General features: G+C 34.2%; 1 protein-coding gene across 1 annotated transcript; it reads left to right on the top strand.

Annotated features, from left to right (window-relative positions):
* Positions 1–5,534: 5,534 nt before the first annotated feature.
* LOC147406290 (ras-related protein RABA6b-like) lies at positions 5,535–22,850 on the top strand. Its single transcript, XM_086434244.1, has 2 exons — positions 5,535–5,815; positions 22,105–22,850. The coding sequence occupies exons 1-2, from the start codon at positions 5,598–5,600 to the stop codon at positions 22,535–22,537; spliced, it is 651 nt and encodes a 216-aa protein (XP_086290370.1). The 5' UTR covers positions 5,535–5,597; the 3' UTR covers positions 22,538–22,850.
* The last annotated feature ends 2,704 nt before the right edge of the window (positions 22,851–25,554 follow it).

The raw sequence follows: 25,554 nt of genomic DNA on the forward strand, positions 1-25,554 counted from the left end.
GGATGTTAGGGTGAGAGTTTGGGCTTTAGATTTAGGATTTTAGAAAGGTTGGGAAGAGTTTTTGACTTCTCTTTTTTAGGATTTCTCTTGACCTACGAGATTAGGTTGTGAAAAATTCTATTTATAGATTTTTTTAAAAGTCTTTCAATTTGACTAAGTTTCTTTAAGATAAGGTTAATTAAGGTTTTGAATTAGGATTTCCATTATTACGTACAATGAAATAATATTTTTTAGTTTTTTTGGAGAACCCCCCTGATTATATTTTTAATTCTTTGGGACCCCAAATGGAGGGGCCTTCTAATAAAATATCAAGTGGGCCCTACTTGAAAAAGTGGGCCACCACTTAAAATTTGGCCCGTGGGATTAATTAATTGATTTTATTTTTTTAAAATTTTAAATTTAATTTACTAAGGTTTCACTTTACTTTCATTAATATTTTAATTATTAATTTCAAAATTTTGAATTTTTAGGGTTGAAAAATTATCATTTTGCCTTCAAAGAGGACTTTTGGGTTGAGACGTTGTTTTTTGATGTTTTGAAATCAATTTTTTGTAAGAAATTTAATGAGAGTATCAGTTTGTGTCATTTATGGGTTTTTGACACAAAATGGTCATGGACCCTATAAGGAGTATTTTTGTAATTTTGTTGAATTTGGTAAAATTTGGCGAAACAGTTTATTTGATTTTAATTTGTTATTTTATGTATTCGCAAGGAGTTTCCTACAAAAAGGAATTTTGGGTTGAGATGTTTTTTGATGTTTTGAAATCAATTTTTTGTAAGAAATTTAATGGGAGTATCGACTTGTGTCATTTATGGGTTTTTGACACAAAATGGTTGTGAACCCTATGAGGGGTATTTTTGTAATTTTATCGAATTTGGTAAAAATTGGCTAAATAGTTTATTTGATTTTAATTTGCTATTTTATGTATTTACAAGGATTTTTCTAAGTGTAACGTAGGTTCTAGAAATATTTTGATATTAGGGGTATTTTAGTAATTTGATCAATTTTTTAGTGATTTTTCTCGTAAAGCTTCATTTTGTTTGAAGAATGATGATTTCTATGGTTTTAGATCATATTTTCCTAGCGTAATGTGATTTTTAAAAATTTTCTTGCTTGGAATACCTCATCCGAATTTCTGCAACATATTTAGTAACAAATAAATAATATTGAAATATTCATCCATCATTGGGAACAGTTACAATCGGGTTGACGAGTTGATTAATCAGACCAGTGCGAAAATGTGATATCTACAGGTGCTTAACACCTCCCCACATCTTTAATCGAATCACTTACCTAGATCTTAGGTAAACTAACACGTCTAATCTATACGAGAGTCACTAAGATGCAAAATGATAATTTTTCTAAAAATACTTTCCAGGTGACTATTCGCACTATTTTACAAAAAAAAAAAAAAAAATGGTGACAACTCTAAATCCTCGTAGAGGTGATCTTTGGATTCGAAAATCACGTATCTATAGTCATAATATATATAATTAATTGAATACCAACATCTCTAAAATAAGACAAGCTTATTTGATAACATAATTAGTTTTAGTAATCGATGATCTTTTTAAAAGATAATGCTAAAGTAACATTGTGGAGGACATCATGGGGGGAATTTCTGACGTGGAAGTGAGTAAGACATTTCTCAATGAAAAACATCTATGGCTCCCCCAAAAAGTTACTCCGTCATGACTATTTTTTACAACAAAAGTTGAGAGGAGAGTTTTAGTAAATTATTGTTTGGAAACCATGTTGGAGAAGTATCATGCTTTGTGTGAAAGTTAATGCTATTTTTAAAAATAACTTATGTCAAAATGACTAGTATGTCCTTATTTACATAATGAAGCATCCTTGGTATTTTTGGATCTCCTATTACAATATCAAGCAGTTCCCAATGATTTAAGAAGTGAATGAATTTAATTTTTTCATAAAACTTGAAAATCAATCCAAGCTTAGCCTAACCCAACAGGGTTTGACTTGGGCTTTGCCAACTTGAATATACGATTGGTCTAAGGTACAACCTACTTCTTTGGGCCTTAATTAAAACTCAACCAAAGTCGACCCAATCTCTCCCATTCACAGCCCTAAGACATTTTTTTGTTCTTACATCAATTTTTCCTCGGGTTAAAAATATGAAGATAGACCATTTTTTTTTTTTAATATTTTAAAATGATCCATTTAACATGAAACAACACCCCAAGAGAAATTTTTTGAACATTTGATTGAATTTAAAAATCTGACCTAATGAAAGTGGAGATTACTATTGCCCCACAAGAAGCAAGTAAAAGTTAATGGACAAACTCATTACTACACACTAGTGAAATCTAAAATAGTTTTTTTTTACCAATGGAGGTAATTTGGAATGATTGTTATTTTTGACAAAAAATATTTAAAATAAAGTATCTTTTGTGTTCTATTTTGGTCGGATAAGTTACGAAGGATCCAACCCGTGACTCAAAAGTTGCTTTTATTTGTAGGACATAATTATGTCATGCTGAGGTTCTTTGAATAACCATTAACACCTTGGCCTTACTCTGAAAATCTCACGTGTCACTCTCTCCACGTTTAGGTGAATATTAGAGATACACGTATATTATGGTTTCAAGTTAATGACATGCCCTTCGACTTCAGTCTTCTCTAATAAATTAATGAGAAATAACTAAAATACCCTCATCTTCATTGTCAGGTCCACAACCCCTTGATTTTTGCCTCCCAAAATCCTATCATCTTCAACCCATAGTCACAAATTTCTCTAAAAAATTTCAACTATTTATAAAATTCTCCAAGTAAGGATTAGCTGATCAAATTGATGATTTTATTATTAGTTGTAGAATGTAATAGCATTCAAATGTTAAGAACAAGATAGGCTTTTTACTTAGAGAGGCTGAAGATGATGGATTTTGATAAGAACGAACATCATTTGTATATTGTTTGAAATTTTTTTAACTTTTTTAACGAAACTTCCCCGAATTTAATTGAATTAACCAAAATATTGAATTCAAACTTTGTTACTATACTTCAACCTCTATGCTAAATTATTTCTTAATCTAGTCAATCACATCTTCAATTCATGATTTTCAACGCCGCTTTTGTCATTTGCAGAAGACTTGATTTTTCTACAAAACATTTCACGGTATTTTATTTTCCCAAAAATCCTATCTTCTTCTGAAGTTTGGATGTTGAAGTAGATAAAATCGTAAGACTGACTAAGGATTAAAAGTTTTTACTCAAGAGGATGAAGATGATGGAAAAGAAAATCAAGAGTTTCTTGTGAGAGGTTGAAGATGAGAGCATTTAAGTTACTTTTTATTAATATGTTAGAGAGGACAAGGTCAAGGGTATTTCATCAATTAGTAAGGAGAAGTGTGTCTAAATCTCCCATAAAAGTTGGGCACACTCTTTAATCATTATGCACCTACACCAAAAATCAACCTTGTTGATAACAGAGAACCAGACCCTTAAACCAAGTATTATTTTCAATTATTTATCTAATATAACGTTTATAAACTTTCTCTCTATACTTTACCTTTTCAACTTGGTTACAAATTCCACTTGGTGTATAAAATTTCCGTGATACTATTTGTTATTGAATGAATGAAATTACCTTCATTTGCAATCGGTTGAGGGAAAAGAACTATCTTTTTTATATTTCTCCAACTGGTCGAAAACCCTTTCTCTTTTCTTTCTCTATTTCTCTTTAAACAAATCCTAAACCATTCGATCTCATCATTTGTTTCTTACTATCATTTTTAACCATGAATCTTAATAATTTTCAGGAGAACAAAAACATTATAATTTGTCTTGGTGTTGGACTGTTTTTGTTCAACAGTATTAGATACATAATTATGTTTTAAATATAGGTGTATCTGTAATTTTGTTGGACATCTAAATAATTGTATCTATAGAACATTTTATCATTACAATATTTTTTTGATAGCTGGGTATCCCTACATGTAGATAGCGGATCGGGCCGTATTTGAACTTTGCCCAATCAATAGACAATGGTCTTGTCCAAGGATTAGTCCTGGAGCACATGCAACACCCACACATCACACGGACCAGGTAAGTGAAGATGCGCCCTCGCGAGTAGCCCTTGAGGAATTAATGCTAATACTGGATGTTGTAATAATTTCTCTCTCTCTCTCTCTCTCTATATATATATATATATATATATTTGTATGTAATTAATCACCAATCAAGTAGAGAGAGTTCTTTCTTTTCATTTTTGTTTTAGCAAATGAGGGTATAATTCGGATATTTATATCAATCAAGTAGAGTCCATTATTTCCACTCAATCAATTGTAAATGGAGGTAAAGAATAAGTTGTATTGTGAGACACACAGAGGAAGATTTTACAACACTACGTGAAAAAAATGTAAATTTTACATCAAGGTTCATTCCCCTTCTTTTTTCACCTAGTGTTTAAGAGAGTAGTGTCGAATTTACCCCTTTTCCCCCTATTGTAACTAAGTTGAAAAAGTAATATTCAGAAAGAATTTTCTCACTTTTGATGAGAAAATGTATGTATTTTCTCCATGAAATTGAAATCCAATGTTCCCCTAAACATACTATGAGAGAAATTCTCAAATCAAACATTTAGAAACAACAAATTAAGCTTTACTTTAATTGTGTAGGTCCATCAAGGAGCTAGTGGACCAAATATTAATGCCACTGATGGGCCCAAGTGGTCAGAATAGGATTATCGTTTTAATATAAATTTTCTTATGCCTATAATGAGGGCATTTAAGTCATTTCTCTATTAATCCTCCATAATAAGCAAGGTTTTACCAACTTGGAGTGGGTATTTTAGACATACCTCTCCACAGTTTGAAGAATATTTGAGTTACAACTCCATATGTTGGAACTGATGATATGCCGCCTTGACCTCCATCTTCTCTAATATGCTAATTAAAAATGATCTAAATACCCCTATTCGATCCATGTGTATATAATCAGAAACCCTCAAATTTTCTCCCCAAAACCAATTATCTTCAATCCCTTGAATATATTTTACTCAGAAAAATAAAATTACGAGCCCATTCAATTTTAAAATCCATCTACCTCAACCTTCCTATCTCAAGATCAAGATAAGTTTCTAAAGTAGATGATAGAATTTTGTATAAAAAAAACTTATGGCTTTTAAAAGGGATTAAAGCAAGGTTCATAACAATTGGATTGAAGATGATCGGATTCACTAAATTAAAAGTAATTCACAATAAAGGTTGAAGATCTTGAAGATGACTTATTTTATTTTGAATAGAAAAATCAAGGGATTTTGGTAATTGGTTGAAGATGAAGGTGTTTGGGTCATTCTAACTCAATCTACTAAAGAAGACTGAGGTCAAGGGGCATGTCTTCAGTTTGAAAACACATGAATATCTCAAATATTCACAGTAACGTGGGTGGGTATTCTCTAAATAATTCTAAAAACACCCTTCTTGTCGTTATCAATTTCATTAAATACTTCCAAAGCCAATACCAAGAAAGAGTGCATTAAGGAATTTCTAATTATTTATATATACGCGACCATGACATATCATCCTCTCTCCTTTCCATCATTATTTCTTCTTCTTCTCCTCCTTTGTTGCTCAACATGGCTGATGCCTTTGAAGACGATTGTGATTACCTCTTTAAGGCTGTTCTAATAGGGGATTCAGGTGTTGGAAAATCTAATCTCCTCTCAAGATTTTCTCGAAGTGAGTTTCGTCTAGATTCCAAGCCAACAATTGGAGTCGAATTCGCTTATCGAAATATTAGAATTGGAGATAAACTCATCAAAGCTCAGATATGGGACACTGCTGGACAAGAACGGTAACTATCTTTCTCTCTATTTATAATTTTTTAATTAAAAAAAAATTAGCTCAAGTTCTTTTAACTGATCAATATGTTTCTTTTAATAATTTTTTTAATTCTTTCATTGGGCATGCTAGAATTATTGGTATAACAAATTTCGCAATTAAATTCAAGAATTTTGATTAGATGGTTAAGTATAGTTTAGATCACCTCTTCCCCATATGTAGTCATGTTCCACCTTAGACACCTAAAAGATTAGATGATTAAATTAATAGTTTTAGATTATATGTTTTTCTTTTTCTGTTTGTTAGTAAAAAACAAAACCAAAAAAAGGAAGAAAATAATAATAATAACCCCTCAGATTGATCTAATTCTTTGCATAATCTATTGTTTTTAATTTCTCAAATAATCTTCATGAGATGTATGATTCTAATATAATCTGGGTTACCTCATTTCTTTTTATAATAATCATAGTAGGGGCGTTAGAATCAAAATTTGGGATTGGTTGAACAAATTCCATTCATTCTTCAATTTTGCCTACATTTAATTTAAATCCTTTTTAGGTATTTAAATGCCATTTGTACATTAAACATAGGATATTACCGCCTTTTTATGCACCTACCTGAACCATCCCCCAATCAAATTTTCTATAATTTATCATCTATTTTTAATTCAACAATTTTGAGAATATATTTGAAGTAATCAAAGCGTGGAATAAAAACAAAGGAAAGAAAAATATCTTTTTTTCCATTGAAAGAGAACTTTGATTTAAAAAGGCAAAACAAGATAAGCAACTCCCTAAAAGAGTTGAATTCAACTGACAAGAGAATTCTAATCCCAACTTTGACTCCAATTATAATTCAGCTGGATTTATCTAAATAGAAAACTTATCCAAAATGAATTTTATTTACTAAAATAGTAAAATCTTCTTAAATATGTATCTAACCCCAAAATAACACTCCTAACTAAATTTAACTCCGAAAATACCCTAAATGATTTTAAATTTACCAATTCACAATTACTTTAGGAGTACATATACCTATGCGAAATAGGTGAGCTGGTGAGTTAATTAAAAAGAGTCGTGGTTTTTTTACGCCCCTTCTGACATGCACCCCTTGACGTGGCATGGGCTAGAACCACATACATCTTTTCTCGAGATACACAACTTCACATCCCCATAAATATGTGCAATTGTATTTCTTGAGAAAAAAGATATATGATTCTAGCACTTGCCATGCCAAGAGACGTATGGGAGCATATGTCAGAGGGTAGTGTCAGAAAATTATTATTCGTTAAAAAAATGGTGGAAGGGAGGTGGAGGATACTAAAAACATGTTAGGACTTAATCCAAAATGGTTTTAAGGGGTATCAATTGATCAATTTCTGATAGGATCGGATCATTATCATTTGACACCAATCCAATAAGAACCAGATCCGGATTATTATTATTATCGTTACATATTTATAACCCTACTTATAAATTTATAATATAGGATCGGATCATTATCATTTGGAACCATTCCGATAAGAATCAGATTCAGATTATTATTATTATTGTATACTTATAACCCTACTTATAAATTTATAATAATCAACATTTATGTAAAATAGGTGAGTTAATTAATAAATAAATATATACATCGTAGAGTAAAGGTAAAGGGTCCTAGAAAGTTGTCAGGACTTATATTTCAATTGAAAATCATGAATGTTTCTTAATCAATCAACAGTGGTCTAAATCACACAGGAGGTTGGTTTGGTGGGGTCAAGTAGCAGTTCACATGGCTCAATAAATCAAGTACCTAAACTTGAAAAGTTAAGGGAAAAAAATGAGCAATGGTCCCATAAAAAGTAGAAAATATAATTAAGTATATAAAACAGGAAACAAGTTCATCATTAATGTAAAAAAGCTTTCATTAGATAGGTAAAGAATTTATCTTTCATTTTTATTATATTTATGTTTTCAACCACTGTTAATAAGCACAGAAATTATACTTGAATTTTTTTTTTCTTTATTTTTCTTAATAAGTGTATTATATAAAATTTTATTTGAAAAAATGAATGAATTTTTTCTATTGACGACCTTATCTTAGAGATTTAGGATCAGCTAAACGAATCTTATTATTTCATTTCACTTGCTCATATACGAATTTTTCCATTATTTTTTTCAAAAAATATTATATGAAATTAAGATTTAAGAAAATGAATGAATCTTTTGTATTCACCTCCTTGTCCCAAAGATTTAGAGTCGGCTAAACAAATTTTGTTCCTCTATTCCACTCTACTTTGATTTAAGAGCGAGTGTTTTACTTTCTCCATCTTATTTTATTTTATTTTATTTTTTTCATTCTCAAATATTTCAAAAAACTCATTTATTAATATGAAAAATGCAAAAATAAATAAATTATTATTTATATTATTTTCATTTTTAATTTTAATTTTTTATTTTTTTCAAATTCACATGTTTTTCTTCTTACTTTCTTCTCCTTCTAAACTTTTTCCAACTGGTTTCTAGTAAATAAAACCCAGTTCAGTAGTCTTCACTCTTCATCATCCTGTGACCTCTTAAAAAAAAAAACTTTTCTCCCCTTATCTTAATCTTGACTGCTTTTTGGGTTGTCAACCATTATATGAACAACATCTTAATTACACCGACCAAAAGCGAAAAATATTCTTAATTTAAGCAAGAGAAACATAATTTTAGGACTTTTGAACTCGACTTGACTACTGAGTGTAGTCAACATGACGACTCACGAGTTGACTCAAGTGAGTTAATTAATAATATTACTTTTTTAAATAAATAAAAATAAAAATAGATTTTGATGTATAAAATAAAAATGATGTTACTTTTATTTTCTAGAAACATTAAATCAATATATTGCACGGGTCAGTCACTCAGTCTAGTTTAGTTTCAGTGTCTATAGATTTTCAAGTTAACTCGGCCAACTTTCCGAGTTTACTCAAGAGAATTGGTTTAAATGAGTGTTAGGGTTCAATGAAATCGAACTCGAACTCGACAAATTTTCAAACTTATGCATACAAACAGACAATCACAGCTCACATCTCCAAAACCTTGCTAACCACTGGTTCAAGCTGAGTAGTAGTTAGGTATCAAGATTGGGTGTTTTACCAAATATTTCGCTTAAATTAACGTTATCAAAAGGGATTAAAAAAAACACTTTCCACACCACCTTAGTAAGATTTTAAGTCTTACTAAGGGTTGTTTTGCTAATCCACATTAGCAATCCAACACCACAGCCCTCTAGCTTTCATGGAAAAACTCAGATCTAAAAAAGAAAATTCAAAAAACAATTTTCTAAGCTTGATCCAAGGTTTTTAAAATGGATAGCTTTTGAACTTCCACATAACTCCCAAATTTAAAATTAAAATTTAGTGATGAAAAATAATTTTCTTTTCAAGGTTCTTATAATTTTTTTCCTCTACAACCCTTAAGCATAGGATCATGTTTTTGGAAGCCACAAGTTGAGCCCAAATACCTTAAGTAAGGGTGAAATCCTTACTAACTTAGTAAGGCTAGTCGGACTCAAAGGGATATATACTGGTGGCCAAGTTAACTTGAAAATTCCCTTAGTAATTCAACACTCATTAGTAAGGGTGAAATCCTGACTAACTTATATGCTAAACTGATGAACCAATGGAATGACACTAGACGTATTAAAAATAAGCAATACAATTTTGGGAGATAATATCAAAGTAATATAAGTGCTTGATTTTACTTGTTCTTCAATACAAGTGGTATCATGCTATTGGTTCATCATCTAAGCACATAAATTTTGAAACAACAAATCTCTATTCGATTTTTTCCAAGTAGATATCCATTTTACTAAATTTAAATTTATACCCTTTGTAGAGGCGAAATCAAGTTTTACCTTAATCGACCCAGCTCTACTGATCCGAAGTAACTCTTGTTCCTCCTGTAAGCACCAGTGTGATACATGTCAATTATCTTCCGACGCCCAAGTTAGAATTGTAGAGAAAAATAGTATTTTAATCAAACAATAGTTTCAACCCTTTTCTCCCTTGGTCCAAAAAAGATCGTATCGTCTCTTTTGATTCCTCTATTTATAGGTTCTCCCCTCAAATAAGGATTTCTCCTTTAATCGAGATGTGATCATGGTGAATCCCCTAATTGCAAGGATCCTAAACGAAATTGGGATCTTTAAGATTGAGTCCAAGATTTCTAGGAGATTGAGTCCAAGATCTCTGGACTGGATATGTGCAATCCAGAATCACACAGATATCCAGACTAGGCCTGCCCTACTAAGCAGACCTAGTCTCTCTTAATGCTTTCCTACCCCATCAGTCAGATTAGGTGTTACTAACTTGATTTGCCCCACTGCTGGATAGGACTGGTTTGCTCCAGGTACTACTTATTCTGCTAAGACATGTGTACAGTCTAGATAACGTACCATTATTACCCTTTACATTTATCCCATCTCGAAGAGAAGCGAAGTCCCGTCGTCTTCCCAAGACACATGTTTCTCTTATGATTGTTTGCCATTATTTCTCATAATTACTTCTGTCGTCAATATATCGACGCATTAAATGTAATGTCGCTTCAATTCTTTTAAACGGCTGAGACGAATCGTCCCTTATCTGCAGTCATACGCGTGTCCCACTAACGTTTTCACTAAACCCAAAGGCTGCGGTGGTTAGGCTTGAAGGGGTTGTCTTCTGCAGGCGTATGTACCCCTTCTTGCCTTACTATAAATAAGGGGTACCCATCACTTTCCCTTTCTACTATTCTTCTTCTTATGCACATTCATCTTCTAGTGCCTTCAAAGTTTTTTTGACTTCCAGCCATTTTTACCTCTCTCGTTCTGAGATAATTTTCTCCCCATTTTGCTTTTTACTTCTCTGTAATTTCCAATTTTCTGATGGCGAATCAACATTTCTCGATCTTAAGGATTTCTTAATCCCCATTTATGTGTCTATTAGGGTTTGTGAAAATCCTTGCAACCTTGACGAATGTTGTCAATGAGAAATTTTAGCTTACGTCAACCAAATTAAGGTTGGCCTAAGCTTCTCACTCTCTCCCTTTATCATGGAGATATTGTGCAAAATCAATCGGGCCCCTGGTCAGATGTCAAGCAATTTCTATCGCCTGGTGGAAAGGGTGGAGGAATTGGGGATAACCCTAATGACTTTCTTTCTAAATACAATTTGAAGGCCATCCCTCAGCGTCTTAGGTACTACTCGCTGTCCTCCAAAAGTGTAGTTGTCACTCTGGTACAATCTCTTCCTAGTGCTGACAAAAGGTGGTATAAGGACCCCCTGATCATCTTTGGGGACTAGGAGTTTGGCTCAGGCGTCTCTCGTAAGGGATTTAAGATTCCTCATACCTTTCAGGGTAAGCCATACTTTTGGCTTTTGATAACACTTATTTTTTATTACGCTCTGGTTGCTCAAGTTAGTTTGATCTGATCTTGGTTCTTTTGTAGATTCTTTTGCCATTTCTACTACAGAGGCTAGAAAAGAGTAGTGCATATTCGCCAAAGAAAAAAAAGAGGAGAGCAGGGAACCCAACCGAGAGTAATCGAATCAGAGCAAACCTATCATTTCCTTTCTTTCCTGCCTCACCCTTCTATTCATCGTACCCCTATTGATCAGGCCGAGCAAATCATAGAGAGCACATGCTCACCTATTACTCATCTTCTCTGCCTACTTAGCCCTTCCTCTACACCAAACCCCCTTCTAACGTCATGAATATTGACCTCTCAACTTTTCGTTGGTTGGGCAGGGAAAGACTCCTCGTGGAAAGGCACGAGAATCAGTACTGGCGACTTGATTTCACTACAGGTGTTGGTCTGGTGAGCAACAAGGCAATTGAGTGAGTGATCCCATAATTGCATCATCACTTTTTTCCCACTTCATCCTTCCTAAAGACATGGAGTCTACTGATCGGGCCAACCTTGATCTGGCATTTGGGAAACTCACCCAAGGCCTCTACCAGGTAACATATTGTTCTTTCTACATATGTCTTACTTTACATTTGATTAATTTTTTTGATTGTTTTCTTTCTTTGCATGGCAACATGTATAGGTCCTTTAACTGCCCTTAAGTGGCGTGAAGCTAAAAACCATGCAACTACCCTGGCCAGAAAGTATGAGGAGAAGCTGGCTTTGCTTGACGGCCAGTTAAACTCCTTTGGTTATGCCACTCAAGAGGCTAAAGAGGACTTCGAGGTGACCTTGGCTCAATACAACAATGCTAATGATGCCTTGGAAGCCAAGAATAAGAAGCTGTCGAGCTCTCATGCATATCTCCAACTAAAACTCGTTAGCTATAAAGAAAGAGTGGAGAGGAGGGACGTAGAGCTGGCGAACCTTTAGGAAAAGTTGAAGTAATAAGAGTAGGAGGCAAAAGAACAAGACTTTGAGTTGGGCTATTTCAAAGTTGATTTTGAGCAGTGCCTTGAAATTGCCCTCAATTCTGTTCAAACGACTCAATTTGAGTCAACACGAGTGGAAGCCAACACAAAATAAGCCAAAGAAGATGAAGCAGAGGCCAAAAAGCTACTGGGTCAATTGCAAACTTGTTATTCCCAAGTCGTGAAAGAAGCATCCACCAAGGCCTATCCTAAAGGCTTTGAAGTTGCTCGATTGAAGTATAGGGATGACGAAGATGAAGAGGAGTTTGATGATGCTTCTGTTCAATCTACTTACATGGATTACCCAAAATGGACGGTTAGATACAGACGAGCAGCTCCATTCGAACTGGACGGGAAAGGTCTACCAGTCCGTATTCAAGCCAATGCTCTTGGTCAAGTTTATGCTCCTAATCATGTCATTAATCTTGATCAGGCCGAGCTAATCGACTGATCCAATCCTGTTGAAGACTTGCCTCCTTCTACTAGTCAAACCCCTCTTGCTAAAGATTGAATGCCTTTCTTCTGTTTTTGTTGCATTTGGATGTAATCACCAATTTTGTAATTAATCTCCACCATCAATAAAAAATTTTCCATATAAACAATCTTGCTCTTCTTTTCAACTTGCACATAACTGAACCATCGCAGTTAATGACAATTTTTTTATATGAACAATCTTTCTCTTCTTTTCAACTTGTACTTAATTGAACCATTACAGTTAATGACAATTTTTCTATATGAACAATGTTGCTATTTTTTTTTCAACTAAGTGCTTTTATTCTATAACTTATGTTTAACCATTGCAATGCTTTTATTCAAACAATATTTTTTATGATCTTTGCTCCCTACTTCTTCCCCCTAGGTGTTACCTTATGTTTTTTCTACCTTAGGTTGTACCTTTTTGAGATGATAAGAACATTATGTCATTAAATAGTACTTGCCACTCAGGACCCTAAGCCACACAAGCTGAACTTACATTATTTAAGCAAAAGGGCCTAACTCTGTGCTCTACTACTCGGGATAAATCAAGGTCACTAAAATCTTAACCTATAAAAAGGGCCCAGCTCAATGTTTTTCCATTCATGACAGAACAAGATCACTAAGACCCTGACCCCCGAAAGGATCCAACTTAGTGCTCTGCTATTCAGGACAGAGCAAGGTCACAAAGACCTTGACTCTCAAAAGGGCCTAACTCAGTGCTCTTCCACTCAGGACAGAGCAAGATCACAAACACCTTGACCCTTGAAAGGGCCCACTCAAATGTTCTATCACTCAGGAGAGAACAAGGTTTTTAAGTGGAAAAACAAGGTCACAAAGACCTAAACACACACAATCAAAATTATATTTTTTTTATAATTTTTTTAAGATTACAAGAATTCCAAAGTCTAGGCAACTTATGGCCTGACATAGTGGCCAAGTAGTAAACGCTTTTCTGACCAACTTTTATCACTCTATAAGGCCTTTCCCAATTTGGACCTAACTTCTTGTTGTTTAGCTCTTCTATATTCTAGAAAACCCTGCGTAGTATAAACTCTCCTTCTTTGAATTGCCTTTGGTGCATTTTCTTGTTGAAATATCTCTGTAGCTACCAATGTTGTTTCTCACTTCTTCTCAAACAAGTCTAACTCTACTACTATCTGCTTGTTATTCTGATCAATCTAAACACTTCGAATGTAACGTAGGAAAGTTATTTTCGATAGGAATCACTGTCTCCATTTTATAGGCCATAACGAATGAAGATGACCTAATATTTATTTTAGCAACTGTCTTATAGGCCCATAACACTCTATGCAACATTGTTCACCTACCTTTTGCCGCCCCTAATATTTTTTTAGGATGTTGATGAGTACCTTATTTGTGGTTTTAGCTTGACCATTGTCTTGTGGATATTGCGGTGAAGAGAACAACTGTGTTATCCCATGGTACTTAAAAAAAGACTTGATATGCTATCTTGAGAATTGCCTCCCATTATCTAATATTATTGTACGAGACAAACCAAACTGACAAATTGTGTTCTCCCAGATGAACTTTTAAACTTCCTGATGGCATATCCTAGACAGAGGGAATGCTTCTACCCACTTGGTGAAGTAATCGGTTGCCACTAACAAGAAGGTTAAATTTCTTGGTGCTTTGGGTAACAGACCAACTAAATATATTCCCCACTGCGTAAAAGGCCATAGGCTAACTATAGAGTTTAGCTGAATGGCTAGCTAATGGATGATCCTCCCATGTCTCTGGAAATTATCACAATGTTTGACATGCAAGGCAACATCTTTATGTAAATACTACTAGAAATGCCCTTGGGAGAATACTTTATGCGCCAACAACCTTACACATGAATGATTTCCACAATCTTCTTCATGGATTTTCCTCAACACTTTCTCTGCCTCTTTCAGAGTTAGGCAGTGTAGGAGTGGCCTACTCACAAATGTTTTGTAAAACTACCCATCCAAGAAGGTATAACTTTCTATTCTGGCATTTACTCATCTTGTCTCCGTAGTGTCATCAGGCAGCTATCTTGATTAGAAAAAAAAGATAATTGAATTCATTTATCTGTGATCCTTTGCTGCGACTACTAGAATGGTTTGTTCAGACTAGTCGATTGATGGTTTTTCTTGGTAATCGAGTGGGAACTCTCTCCTATCTTGTCCTACTAGCATCGAAGCTACATAAGCTAGTGCGTCTACATGCCTATTATTTATTCTAGGTATGCGTTTTACCCTGACTTCCCCTATTTGAAACATGATATATCTGATCTTCTCAAGATAGAGCTGCATTCTAGGGTCTCATGTCTCAAATGTTCCGTTGACATGGTTGACCACTAATTGTGAGTCACTGTTGATTGTATTTTCTTTACTTTTTATCTTGTCAATGTGTTTAGTTTGAGCAGCATTGCCTTGTACTCTGATTTGTTGTTCGATGCTTTGAACCCTAACTTGATTGTGTTTTCAAGCTTAGTACAATCTGAGATGAGTACTACTACTCCAATTCCAGAGATTTCCATGTTTGAAGATCCATCTACGTGGACCTTCCATTCTAGCTGATTGCTTGATTCTTCCCATTTCTCTGTGTTCTCCAGCTCCTTTATATGTTGGTCTGCCTTTTCTTCTATCATGAAGTCAGCTAAAAAATTAACAATTGCCTGCATTTTCAACGATACTCTAGGCTTGTATTCAGTTTTGAACTCAACTAGTTGAACTATCCACTTTGTCATTTTGCCCCCACCATTTTGTCTTTCTCAATACAGACTTTAACGAGTACTTAACAATTACCTAAATTTTTTGTGCCTGAATGTAAGGCCTTAGTCGATGAGCTATGTAGACTAAGACTAGGCCCATCTTTTCAATTTTTGAATACCTAGTTTCTGCATTTATGAAAGTCTTGCTAAGGAAGTAGATGGGTTGTTCTGTTATTGTCCCTACTTTGACCAAAACTAAATTGAGCGCATATTCTAAAACGGCTAGGTACAGTCCAAGCTCCTCCCCAACTTCTGGTTTCAAAAGAATTGGTGGTCACCCTAAATACTTTTTCAACTCAATAAAAGTTCATTCGCATTCCTCTATCCATTTTGCACAACAAGTTGTACAAATGTCTGCACTTGTCTAAAGATCTAGATATGAACCTATTCGGGACTGCTACCCTTCTAGTAAGCTTCTCGACCAGTTTTTGAGTTTTTAAAGAAGGCATCTCAAGTATTGATTTGATCTGGTCTAGGTTAATTTTTATCCCTCTCTTCATGGTCAAGTAACCTAAGAATTTCCTCGAGATTAGCGCAAAAGTACATTTTTCTAGGTTAATCTTCATCCCAATCTTCCTTACCCGTGATAATACTTCCTAGGTCTACGATGTGGTCTTCTTTCTTTGTTATTTTTTCACCAACAAATTGTCAATATATACTTCCACAGTTTTCTTTAATAGGTCTCTAAAAAGCTCCGTTACTATCCTCTAATAGGTTGCTCTTGGATTCTTTAGCCTAAAGGGCATGACTTTATAGCAATAGAGACATTTTTTGCTGATGAAGGTAGTTTCTCTTGATCCTCAATACTAAGTTGAATTTGATTATAGTTAGAGTAGTCATCCATGAAAAACAATCTCTCATGACATGATGTGGTATCTATTAGCTAGTCAAGCCTAGGCATTGGGAAGCTGTCATTAGGACAGATTTTATTTAGGTTCATAAAGTCGATACACACCCTGACCTTCCTATTTTTCTTTAATACCACCACAATATTGACTATCCAATCAGGAAACTGCACTTTCCTAATGAATCTTACTCTGATCAGCTTTTTTACTTCTTCATTTACTGCTTTATTTAGGTGCGATGCTAGTCTTTTCAATTTTTGCTTTATTGGCCTCATGTTTGGCTCAACGTTCAAATGATGAAAGATCACTTCAGGGTTGATTCTGGGCATCTCTTTTATCGACCATGCAAAGACATCTTTATTTCTCTTTAAATAGTCTATCAGATCCTCCAAATATTTCGGATCTAACTCTACCCCTATTTCAATTTGCCTTCTTTTCCCTATATCCACCATTTGGACGTTCTCTAAGCGTAGGGGTCCATTCTGCTCACTTCCCCTTTACTGTAATTGTTATTACTAACCTTCACCATCAACACACTCTTCCTGGCCCAACGTGCACACCTGGGCTGCTATTTTGTCTCCATTGATGTCCCACATCCCCTTGAAAACTTTAAGACCTGGTAGTATGTCGACGAGATAGCCCTCATTTCATGTCTACCATCTACCAAGAGTGACATTGTATGGAAAGCTTGCTTCAACGACCATTAACCTGATCATTAAAGTCACAAGTCTTGCCTGTACATGCAAAACTATTTCCTTCTAAGGTCGATTTTACCTTCCATCAAATCTAGTCAAAGAAGTTCATGGTTGAGTTAATACACTTTTGTTCAGCCCCATTTTTTGGAAGATTGAGGCGTACAAAATGTCGATTGAGCTGCAACTATCAACCAATACCCTTTTAAGAGTAAAAGTGTTAACTTGAAGGGTTACCACCAGAGCATCATAATATCGTCTTGCCACACCCTCCAAGTCCTTTTTAGTGAAGGCCACTGTTTGCTCCTCATATGTCTCGATCTGCTCTATGGGTTTATTCCTAATTATACAGACATGCATGAAATGTCTACCCGTTGCCTTTCTACTCTCCCATCATTCTTGTTCTACCCTGACCTCTTAGACTCCTACTTTAAGAAAATATGAATCACTGCAGTTCTTCCATCCTAACCTTCCATAGTAGACTACTCCAGTCTCTGATTTCTTTCTCGAGGATAGTCTGGCCTCTCCGTTCTTGCTAGGTCTCTCACTAAACCCTACTTTGTCAACCTCTACAACAAACTCTTTAGAGCTTGCATTTGTTGGTAATATGAGCCCATCCCTTATGAAAAAGGACAATATATCGTTGTAGAGGTTGACAAAGTAGGGTTCATTCATGATAAAGGACAATATATCGTTGGGGGCTTGGGGAAGTACATCCCATCTTTCTTCTATCATCTGCCTTGCTTAGGCTGCACTTTTCTTTTCTTCATTTGTAGCTATTACTACTTGCTAGGTTTGGCTACTATTTCGATCGAATTTTGAGGATAATCCTCTAGTTCGATATATTTCTTTGTTCTTTCATACAGATCACTTAATGTTTCTGACTTCTTCTTTACTAGTGACCTATACAACCTTGAGTCAGACGACAAAAAATTTATGAATGTTACCTTGACAGTTCTCTCAGCTCTCTAGGGCCACGTCCTTTTCTATGAACCTCCTTGTGAAATTTCAAAAACTTTCTCCCTGTTGCATTTACATGTTGAGCAAAACATCCACATTTCCTCCAACTTTTCTATTACCGATGTAACATGCCATGAAAGCAGTGTAAAACTCCCCGAAAGAAGTTATTGATTCACTCTGTAGTTTGTGTAACCAGGTCAGGACATTCCTTTGCAGGCTACAAAGAAACATCATGCACATCAAGCCTTTGTTCCCCTCCAACAGGGTAAGCATCTATCGAAAGTGAAACAAATGCTCAATTGGATCTTTTATTCCTGAATAGAAGGTGAAACGTGGTGATACAGACTTCTTTGGGATCTCATTATAAAAGATCTCAACCATGAAGGGTGACTTCTGAATTCTCCTCACAACTTGTGCAACCACCAAACTGATATCAACACTCTTTACCTCATCAATTTCCTTCTGTATCATATCTCTAACCTCCTCTCTCATCAAACCTATCATGGGCTCAACTTAAGTTGTTGTGGTAGTCATGGCTTCAATATCTTCTCTCTCAATTAGGTCTCGCGATCAAGAACTATCTTTTGTGTTTGAAACTTGATCATTTCCGATAGGAGGTGGGAGACCTTGTCTTTCTTTTTGTTGGTTCTCCATGCGTCGACTCAACTTTCAGTTCTATCCTACTAAGTTATCCATCTTTTTCTACGTCTCCTCTTATTGCTTTTTCATCTCTTCTAATAGACTCAAAAGATTTGCCTCCATAGTAGGCGTAACAAAGTGATGAGCGTTTCCCTCAATTGATCTGGTGGTTCTCACCATTGTTTCGATTGAAATCCATTTATTATAGCGTTTTCCATAGACTGCTCCAAATTTGCAAAGGTAGAATTGAGTTTTACCTTGATAGACCCTGCCCTACTGATTCGAAGTAGCTCTTTTGTTCCTCCTATAAGCACCAGTGTGGTACCTGCCAATTATACCCCGACAACTAAGTTAGAGTTGTACATAAAAATAATATTTTAATCAAACAATAATTTCAACACTTTTCTCGTTTAGTCTAAAAAAGATCCTCTCACCTCTATTGATTCCTTTATTTATTAGTTCTCCCCTCAAATTAGGGTTTCACCTTCAATCGGGATGTGATTATGGCAAATCCCCTGATTACAAGGATCCTAAACGGAATTAGGATATCTGAGATTGAGTCCAAGATTCTTGGGAGATCTCTAGACTGGATATGTGTAATCTAGAATCACGTAGATATCCAGACTAGGCTTGCCCTACTAAACAGACCTGATATCTCCTAATGCTGTCCTGCCCCATCAATCAAACCAAGTGTTACTAACTTGGTCCACCCTATTGCTAGGCAGAACTGGCTCGCTCCAAATACTACTTAATATGCTAGAACACATATACGATCTAGATAACGTACCATTATTACCCTCTACACCCTTATTTTCATAATTGATCAAAGGGTTTTCTCTTGAAAATTTTGAATAAGAACTTCTAAGCTCTTGGTAAGGAAAATAAATATGTTGAGGTAAAAAAGTTCAAGACAAAAGAACATTAATTTGTGGTAGAGAATGATGAAATATTTTCTAACATAAGGTTTGAGTTATTAAGTTGAGTAAGGCTTTGAAGAGTAAGTAGAAGAAACCCACAAAGATGGATGATGATAAGTGGGAAGATTTTGATATCAAGTCGTGATGACGACGCTATACACTTCTCTAGAAAATGAATTGATGTACAATATGTTTGAAGAGTGGAAGATACCTAAATTTAAGAAAAATTAAATTTTATGTATAATAACAAAATCCATAATCAATAAATTAATGTTCTTCCATAAATAGAAATATAATCTGTAGAAGCCCATGGGCCTAACTAATCCTCACTAAATTGGCTTGTAAAGTGAGGATTACCCTAGGTTTATATATAGCATGAGGACATGATACCCAGGCAATGTGGGACTATCGCTCATACTACCCCTCACATGTAACATGTCTCCTACATCCTTCCTTGTAGTTACCCATTCTAATTCCATATAGAAGTCCCATGGGCCTAACTCATCCTCACAAAAATGACTTGTGTCTCCAACATACTTGTGATTACCCACTCTAATACCATATAGAAGCCCATGGGACTAACTCATCCTTACAAAACCGGCTTGTAAAGTGAGGATTGCCCTTGGTTTATATATAGTCAAAGGTCATGATACCCAGGAGATGTAGTACTAGCGCTCACATAATCTTCATGTGCAAGAAGGTACAAATTTGTTAAACCATTTAATACATCAAACATGATTATAAGTCAATTATTGAATATTAAGGAGAAAATAGTATGACTTATTTTTTTGGCATCTCACTTTCACCTATTAGTTGCGATCTCCCGGTTATTATTCTACTATTTAGGAAAGAAACTCTAACAAAAACACGAGTTATGATTCCCAAGTGGAAGAACTAATGCCCAAATCTAATTCTACACAAAGAATCAGATTGAAGATCAAAATTAAATACAAGGATAAAAAAAATTTACTCACAAATTTTTTGTTAGGAACCACCAATCACATGAGCCCGCATGTATTGAATGGCATCCCTAATTTAGAGAACTACCCTTGATATGCCTGACGTGGCGCACACTATGAAAAAAATTTACTCTAAGAAAAGAAGAGATTATTGTAGCTTACGTTCGTATTGTTTGTATCATATGTGTGTTTCTTGACAGGAACTGGTTTGATACCTATAAATCATACAAGTGTGATATTATTCTAATTGGTAAGATCGATAATGCTGAATGTAAGGCCATTGAAATTGAATGATTTAAATAAAAATGTTTTATAGACTTGACAATTCCTGGATGAAAATAAATTCAATATTAGATTTGAGTGGTTGCACGTACACAACATGTAGTTCCTTCAAAATTATTAGGAGGGTTATGATTTTGATAGGGAACATGACGTATAGATGATCTTCACATTTGCAGGGTCCAGATAGATGATATAAATTGGTGGCATATGAGAGAGCAAGATATGATAGAATTTTACAAAAGAAATTACTCTTTCACACTCCAAGTTACAATTCCTCCATCTAGCTAGAGTAAATTAAGACACAACCTAATGTATATCTTCTTTTATTCTTATTAGCTTGGAAGGAAGAAATATTGTAAGGTTATCACTCTAATAAATCAAAACATAATCTTTAGTCATTTTCAAATATATAAGTATGTTTTACTATTGTTATATGTTTTTGTATTTGATTACTACAATTAAAATCTCCTAATCATGCCTACAACATAGAACTTTTTTTATCTCGTGCAAAACATTGCATATAATAGGACTCCTTACACTAGACGCACGATATGCGCGTTGTTTCTTCTTGTGTATTGTGTAGTCTTTATACATTAGTCTTTGGAGAATACAATTTGACATAAGAAATGTGAGATATATTTTGGCAACTTTAGATATATCCCCTATGAAATTGATAATAAACCCCGACAAAATGCAAGACTAGATTTACCCCCTTGACCAAGAGTCACTGTCGCTTTTCATTGATGAATTAACAGTGATAATTTTAATTTTATTCAAAATACATTTCAAAAACTTAAATTATTAAATCAAAGTTTCACCATTAATTCATCAATAGGAAGGGAAATTGATCAATGAGTAAACCTAGTCAAGCATTTTGCTTGGGATAAACCTAATAACACTAATTTCATATAGGGGTATTATAAAATTTCCCAATACTTTTTGGAACCCTTCATCAACAACTTGATTACCATCTTATGCATGTAGTTATCTTAGCTCGATCTTACCATTTTATTTTTTAGTAATCCATAAAGTCTTATCCCTATAATGTAGGTTGCTTCGCCCAAATCTTTCTTTGCAAAAATGATGGAGCAACTAGATATTTCAACAATAACAACTCTTAAACATCATTCCCAAATATCCAAGTATGTTATCAATGTAGAGAAAACAAAATAAAACAATACTATTAACCTTTTTGTGCTCACACTGATCATCCAAATCAAAATAAATTTATTTTATTAATTGATACGGTGAAGCCCGAAATATTCCTATTAAATAGAAAATTTGCATGTTTGGCCGGATGTTTGGAAACCTAAGCAATATCTCTATTTTCAATGAAACCTGGAGGGAAACATCAAAATGATTTGTCATTTGACAATTTTCTCTTGTGTAGGTTTAGAGCAATCACTAGTTCTTATTACCGAGGAGCTTTAGGTGCCATGCTAGTCTACGACATAACACGTCAAGCAACATTCAATAATGTGCCAAAATGGCTAGAAGAGCTTAGAAGATTTGCAGATTCAGGCATGGTTGTGATTCTTGTTGGCAACAAATCCGATTTGGGTCACAAAAGAGAGGTTGGTGAAGAAGAAGGCCGGAAGCTCGCAGAGGGAGAAGGTCTTTGCTTCATTGAGACTTCTGCTTTGGAGAATTTAAATGTGGAAGAAGCATTTCTACAAATGATCACTCAAATTCATGAAATTACAAGTCAGAAGAATCTTGATGCAAAGATGAGTGAAGAAATTATAACACCCAGTGTTGGGAAAACAATATTGAATATAGATGAAGTATCAGAAACTAAGCAGACAGGTTGTTGTTACAAGTAAGAGTTTGCATAAAGAGTTTCTTTTTGGGTGTGTGTGTTTTTTGTGTGCTTTATGAGATTTAATTTGAAGATCGAGCAAAGACCCAAAAAAAAAAAAACCTACTTGGTTCTAATGGGTTGAGGTGATTAATTTTATTTCAAGACATTATATAGTCATATAGGATCATCCTATACTAGGAACGTGTTTGTGAGTATCTCTATTTGCTATCGCGGGTCATATCAAAAGAGGGCATATAATGTACACAAAAAATGTTGACTTCATTGTGGTGTCTTCAATTTGTTCTTTCTTATAGAATTGAACCTATTTTGAATCACACCCATGATATATTTGGTTTCAACTGACTATGTTTTTATTTTATTTTTAAGAACTCGACTATTGATATACTCAACTTTGTTATTATGTCTTCTATCTCATGAGGCTCAGAATCTCTTTTATAAAGGATAAGTTGGTTGATGCCTACTCCTAGTGCAATATTAACTTCTTATTTTTATTGGACTCTTACTCGTAGTAAGTTTCATTTAGATGTGTGCAATCTTTGTGGAGCCAACATGGATTGATAGCCCAATAAATATTAAAATCACCTACTTTCCATGATAGGGCACAACAAAGATCTTATCATCTTAGGTAATACAAATATTCTCTTCCTAAGAGATATAGGTGTGAGACCAATGGGAATTTATCCACGAGAGAGAATATCATGCCAAGTTTCTATATACCTGACAATAATTTTATATATATATCTATATATATATATATAGATATTGCAATTCACACTTGTTTGCGTACTCACACTCATTTGGCCATGTTGGACTCAGCATTTTCAAACCCCTTACAAGCCAGATCTCAAAATTCCATTCAATTCTCTATCCAATACATAACTTCCTATTTAAGAATAAAATAATTAACATTACTTATACATATAGTTTTTTTATATATATCGTAGGTATCCCCACCCTTCAGGTGGGACTAATCCCGTGGTCACACGTACCGCCCCCTCGAGGGAGAGAAGTGTGGAAAATTAAATAAATTTTTGAATTGAATGAGGGCCAGTTTAAAGGACTTTTGTCTCATAAGAATTAATCGATTGATCTTTTTTGCATTTGGTTTTGCATTGAAGGTTCTTTGACAAGTACCACACCGATGTCCCATATACATTAATGCATGCAAATTAGCGAAGTCGAAGATGTCAAAATTGTAATTTTATAAAATCTATTTTTTTATTAAATAAAATTTTCAAGAGGTGTAAATGGTTGGTTATTTATAGAGAGTCATGTCTTTTTGGTTATCCACGAATGGACACATCTTTTATCTCATTAATGGATACATTCTTTGGGTTTCCATGAATTCCACACCTTTTGATTATTCATGAAGGGACATACCTGTTGATTTTTCATGAATAGACACACATTTTTTTATGTGTTTTTATGAAAAGACATTTAAGAATCCCTTCAACCTTTATAAATAGTGTAGACACCCTAATATGTCTGGACCGAGTCCAAGAACTCTTGAAATCCAATAAGTGAAGTCTAATTAAAGTATTCAATTTAATCAAGTGGGGCCCACCTCAGTGGAGCCCAACTCTTCAAAAAATGAATTTTAAAGATTAATAACAAACTTGATCGTGGGGTACCCATAACCTAGAGGATTTTTCCTTTGGTCCGTAAGTCACCCATGGCCCTAACCAATTTTGCACAGAACCTTGGGTAAGTCATTGACTCATACAATTTAATAAGTAAAAATAACTTACTGATATGTGACTATTAACACTAAATTTATTAGTCCATTATGTGTGATTAGTGCTAGCCATTACGATATTGGAGGTTGAGTGTAACTCTTGATGAAGTTTAAGACCACAAAAGAAATGTATCCAAGTAACGGGGTGCAAAGTGGAACTTCACTTATATGAACATAAAAGTGGTGTTGTTTATCATGAATGTCTTTTATGTTTAGTTTCAGTAGTGTTCATGGAACTATGAGGAAGTACATGATCATAATAGTGCTAATTTCTTTATTTATTTTGAAATTTCTCACTGAAACAAGATAATATGATTTGTGTTATGTTTCCAGTTATATTGCAAAGAGCAACTGGTTTAAGCCAAAGACCATTGGTGACCTTAATAGAACTCTGAAATATTTACGCTAATTGAATGTTTAAATTAAAAGATATCTTCTTGTATTCATGATATTGTCAATGTATATCTAGTTGTAGACACCCCATTTTTGCATCCGCCTGATTAATCAACTCGTCAACCCGATTGCAACGATTCCCAATGATGGATGTGTATTCCATTGCTTTACTTTGTTACCAGATGTGTTTCAGAAATCCGGATGAGGTATCTCGAATTGACAAAACCTTAGAAACCACGCTACGTTAGGAAAATACGACCCCAGAAATATAGAAATCATCATCTTGCAGACCAAAAAGAAGTTTCACGATAAAAATCACTAAAAATTGATCAAATTACAAAAAATACCCCTAACCTCAAAATAACCCTAGAGCCTACGTTATGCTTAGGAAAACTCTCTCGAACACATAAAATAACAAATCGGAACCAAATAAATCATTTCGCCAATTTTAATAGAATTCGACAAAATTACGAAAATGCCCCTCATAAAGTTCATGACCATTTCACACAAAAAATTTCATAAATGACACAAACTAATATTTCCATTGAATTCCTTACGAAAAATCGATTCTAAAACATCCTAGAACATTAAAAACCGACTTAAAATGTGAAAAGTCCTCTTTGGGGGCAAAACGGTAATTTCATAATTTTCATAATTAAAAAATTCGACATTAATAAATAAAAAATTAAATAATTAAAGTGAAACATTAATGAAATTAATTTAAAATTTTGAATCGAAGAAATCGATCAATCGGATTTTCAAATAAAATTGTTGAGGGTTCGTGAGATATTTCTTTAAGGACCCCTCCATTTGGGGGTCCAAAGAATTAAAGATATTTTAGAGAGGGGTTCTCCAAAAATTAAAAGTCAATCAAGCAAGACTAAGGTCAA

This window comes from Akebia trifoliata, chromosome 3 (genome assembly GCF_017979445.1).
Source record: "Akebia trifoliata isolate Shusen 1 chromosome 3, ASM1797944v1, whole genome shotgun sequence".
NCBI lineage: Eukaryota > Viridiplantae > Streptophyta > Magnoliopsida > Ranunculales > Lardizabalaceae > Akebia > Akebia trifoliata.

What these genes read in the sequence shown, in the direction of transcription:
- LOC147406290 (XM_086434244.1), top strand. Translation starts at nt 5,598, where the DNA reads ATGGCTGATGCCTTTGAAGACGATTGTGATTACCTCTTTAAGGCTGTT. An exon ending in GACACTGCTGGACAAGAACG is followed by an intron (nt 5,816 to 22,104) that starts GTAACTATCTTT and finishes TCTCTTGTGTAG; the next exon opens with GTTTAGAGCAATCACTAGTT.